Genomic DNA, 4,198 nt, shown 5'->3' on the forward strand with positions numbered 1-4,198 from the left:
AATCATTCCAAGAGTGGCCAGACCGTATGATCAGATGGGACTCCTACAACAAACAGTGTGAGGTCTAATTGGGACTTCACATCGGGGAGATACCCTTACAATGTTGGCGGAATCCAACACTGTCAAAATTTATGGTGCTAGAAGGAGTGCAAGATGACAAGCTAAGCTGTGAAGTCTATTTAAATCTCTTAACATTTAATGGCTTCATTCCAAATCATAATCCTGAGGTGTTTTTCTGAAGCTTTAAATATTTACATGTGAAATCTTAAATTTGATGGCAAGGGTTTGAAAACTGTCCTTGATTACGTGATTGAATTTGTTCAATTTTGTTTCTCAAGTGGTGTTTATTTTGAAGAAATTCTTGCACAATTTTTTACCCTTACATTGGATGGTCATGCAAATCAATGGTGTTACTCTTTACCCACTGCTTCTATCACATATTTCAAGCATTTGGTTAGTGAGATTCGTCATGCTTTTGACAAGTATGAGTATCAAGATGTTATTAATGAAATTGATCAACTTAGAATGGAATTAAATGAATCTATTGAACATTTCGCTGATCGATTCATTCATATTTGTTATCAATTTATATATGAAGATATAGACTGGCAGTTCTTAGATGAGAAATTTTGTTTCTTAGTCTAGATGTCGAGGAAAAATTTTGAATCTTATTCCTCATGTCTTCCCGATCCAAAATAATTTCAACATCTCAAGGAAGAATTAGACTTGCCTTTTGTCCCACGTCCTCCTCATTTGCTGTTCTGTGAGTAGGTGATAGGAATTATGCTCCAAAATCAATGTGTCAGAATCTTGTCAAACTCAGCTTCTGATTGAAGAGCTCTTCATTCTAAATCCAACAATGCGAATGACACTCAAATCCGAGCTCATATGCATAATTTAGAGCAAGTAAGTCAAAGTTCAGGTTTGACTTGGACAAGTGGCAGGATTGGATGACATGGCAAAGGTCCTAGCGAATGGGGAAGCGCAAAGTGGAAGGTTTCCACTGGGTCCTACATATCGTATATTGAGGAAAAAAAGAGGATGTAGATTAAGACTCAGCCCTCGGCAGGTTGGGTTGCAATTTGCGATAATCGCAATCACGTATTGCACCAAAACCCCATTTTTCTTTTTGTTACCACAGATAAAGTTCTAATTGTGATAGAATGACTAGATGTGATACTTTTATGTGTTGGAGTTTAATGTCCCAGTAGGTCCATCATATCGTTGATTATGTTTCCACGCCGATTGTCGATTGCTGAGTGATAAGACCCCGGACGCGAGATTTTATATGTCACGATTTAATATCCCTTCGGCTCTACCGATATCGCATCACAGTGTTCTGCCATGTTAACAAGACCTTTGGTTGTTGAACTTTACCGATTGTGATGAGTGATGGATTCCGGATGCGAAATTTTATATGTTATAGTTAAATATCCCTAACGGGTCTGAGATATCAGCATCGCAATGTTTTGTTGTGTTAACGAGACCATAAGAGCCCGCAACAATTGCCGATTGCAATTTACGATATGACCAACTGGATATAGCTGGCCGTGTGGTGAATTTCTCGCTTCGTTAGCGGATTTTGGAGCGTAAATGGGGTTTTTGGTTGGTTTTGGAGCAATTTGTGGAACAAATGGTGGAAGAACTGGGAGAAGTCATAACTTCTTGAGTTCTTATCCAAATTGGATGCAAAAAGAGGCTAGATAGCCATTTTTGAGTATTCTGAACTCATTGAGATAGGTTTAAGAGGCATCCGAGCACTGTAAATACACTTTTTTTGTAATTTGAGCATATTAGAGAGACCCAAGCCATTGGAAGCTGGACCAAGGAGACGTAGCCCAGGAGGGGCGAACTCATTTATCATGTTCTTGCTGTGTGTTGTATTTTGATGTTCTTTGTTATTATTTTGCTATTGTTCATCATATATTTTTATGTTAAATTGTTTATAACATTACATAAGAAAATCTCATGCGAATCAATTAATTAAGCAAAAGTATTGAATTCTTAAGCACTAGATAAGCAAATGATAAGAATCTTGGGTTTTATTCTGAATGAGAAATTAGCACAACATTACTAATCTGCTCCATTTCAGATCAAGTTGGTATTAGAGCGCTGGTTTTTTCTTAGTAGATTTTCTTTGTGAAAGAAGGATTTAATTCTTTGCAATTTTATGTCATGCTTACAAGGTTAAAACTCAAAAGAGGCAAAGGAAAGCTGGTTGAAAGCTCTAAAATTGCATCAAGTGGAAGAAGAGAAAGGTTTCCAAAGTCTTCTACACTAGTACATCCTCAATTTACAGAAGTTGTAGTTGAGTCTCTAGGGATCATGTCTGATGAAGGAGAACCTATCATGATAGAATATGAGAAGGCCTTTAGAAAGACTCTCTTTGATATGACATAGATGGTGAAGGTTCTCTATGAAGAGAGGAACATTAGATTGCAAGGAGAAAGTTCCAAGCCTCCTAAAGGAGAAGGCTCTTCAGGAGGAGGTAATGGAAAAGGATGTAATGGGAATGGAGACAAGCCTCCACCATCTCCACCATCTTCTTCATCTTCTTCTTCGAAAGCATCTTCACACTCTACCACTAATACCACTGCTACTCATACTCATCATCATTCTTCAAAAGGGTTTGGTAAATCACCTTTTCTAAAGCTTGATGTTAAATTCAAGTTGCCTATGTACAACGGTGATGTTAATGCAGAGAAGTTAGATAACTGGATTCATTAGTTGGAGTTGTATTGTAGAACTCAGAACCTTCAATAGGTTGATATCAAAATTCAGTTGGCTTCATTGAGAATGGAAGGTGCATCATTTGTATGGTGGGAATCAACAACTCAAGATGAGATCAAAAAACATGGTAAGATCTCTATTACTTGGTCCAATTTCATTGCCGAAATAAAAAGACAATTCTACCCTTTAGAACATATGAAAAAGGCTATCATGAATTGGAACAATTTCATACAATTAAAGGTCAAATTGTGCAAGAGTATACTCAAGAGTTTAGGAAAAGAGGTCTTATGCTAGGAGTAGACTTACAGTCACAACATACTTTGCTGAAATACATAGGAGTGTTGCATAGTTATCTTCGACATACCATTCTTATGTTTAGTCTCACGAATCTTGATGAGGTATATGTTCAATATACACACCTCAAAGTAAGAGGGAAAAATTTACAGAAAGAAGGTAAGAAGAAGCCATTTCAGAGTTGTGAAAAAGGGAATAAATTTAAAGGAAAGCAGAAGAAAAATGCTTCTGTTAAGAAAGAAGGGGAGCAACCTGTGTGGAATAATTGTTCCAAAGAGGGTCATGATGAAGCACATCGTTGGAAGCTTCATCCAAAATTACGACTGAAGAAATCTAAAAATAAAGGGAAATGAAGGACAAACATTGTTGCACAACAAGACTTGGGTTTCGACTCAAAAGATGAAACCAAGATTGTAGCCACAATCACTAAGGAAAAAGCCATGGAAAAGGCAAGAAAAGAGGAAGTCGTGGCAAGCACCAACACAACAAATAAATCCCACAACGTTTCAAATGAGGAAAATCGAATCGAGCTATTCCATATCCGAGTTATTTCCAAACATACAAAAATCAATACGCTTTTGACAATGGATCTCAGGCCAACTTAATTTCTATGGGTTTGGTCAAGAAATTGAATCTGGAAACCATGCCTCATCATAAACCATATCCGTTGGGTTGGATAACCAAGGACGCCAATTTGCAGGTCACATGGAAATGCGTTTTCTGGTTTGCAATCACTACTAATTTCATTGATGAAGTCAAATTAGACGTTGTGCCATTGGATATTCTTGTGATTGTGTTGGGAAGCCCATATCTGGATGTGAGGAAAGCCGTTTTCCACCAATTTGAGAAGGAATATCATTTTTTCAAAGATGAAGTGGAGGATACTATGAGAGTCCATTGCAGAAAGCTTAGTCTTTCTTTAGCAAGCATAGGGGAAATGGAGTGACTGGTCAATTCCAACAAGAGTCTCGTGCTCCTTATGATCAAGGAGAAGAATGGCACATAGCAGGAATCCTTTGCAAGCTGTGATGTGAAGCTGAAAGCTAAATTAGTTGATGTGGTCAATCAATATGGAGACATGTTTCAAGAACCAAAGAGATTGCCACCAAAAATGGGAATTCAACACGAAATTCAACTACAAAAAAATTGTCCACTCCTAAACATTAGTATGTAT

General features: G+C 37.4%; 1 protein-coding gene across 1 annotated transcript in view; it reads left to right on the top strand.

Annotated features, from left to right (window-relative positions):
• The window catches only part of LOC149250829 (putative potassium transporter 9), a 13,420-nt gene extending 9,450 nt beyond the window's left edge, over positions 1-3,970 (top strand). The window contains exon 7 of the mRNA XM_089453761.1: positions 3,725-3,970. Within this exon, the coding sequence (XP_089309887.1) occupies positions 3,725-3,970 (246 nt within the window). The remainder of the gene's footprint in view (positions 1-3,724) is intronic.
• Positions 3,971-4,198: the final 228 nt, after the last annotated feature.

Source organism: Pinus tabuliformis, chromosome 7 (assembly GCF_031772625.1).
Source record: "Pinus tabuliformis cultivar Carrire ecotype Pingquan chromosome 7, CPIR1, whole genome shotgun sequence".
In the NCBI taxonomy this organism is placed as follows: Eukaryota; Viridiplantae; Streptophyta; class Pinopsida; order Pinales; family Pinaceae; genus Pinus; species Pinus tabuliformis.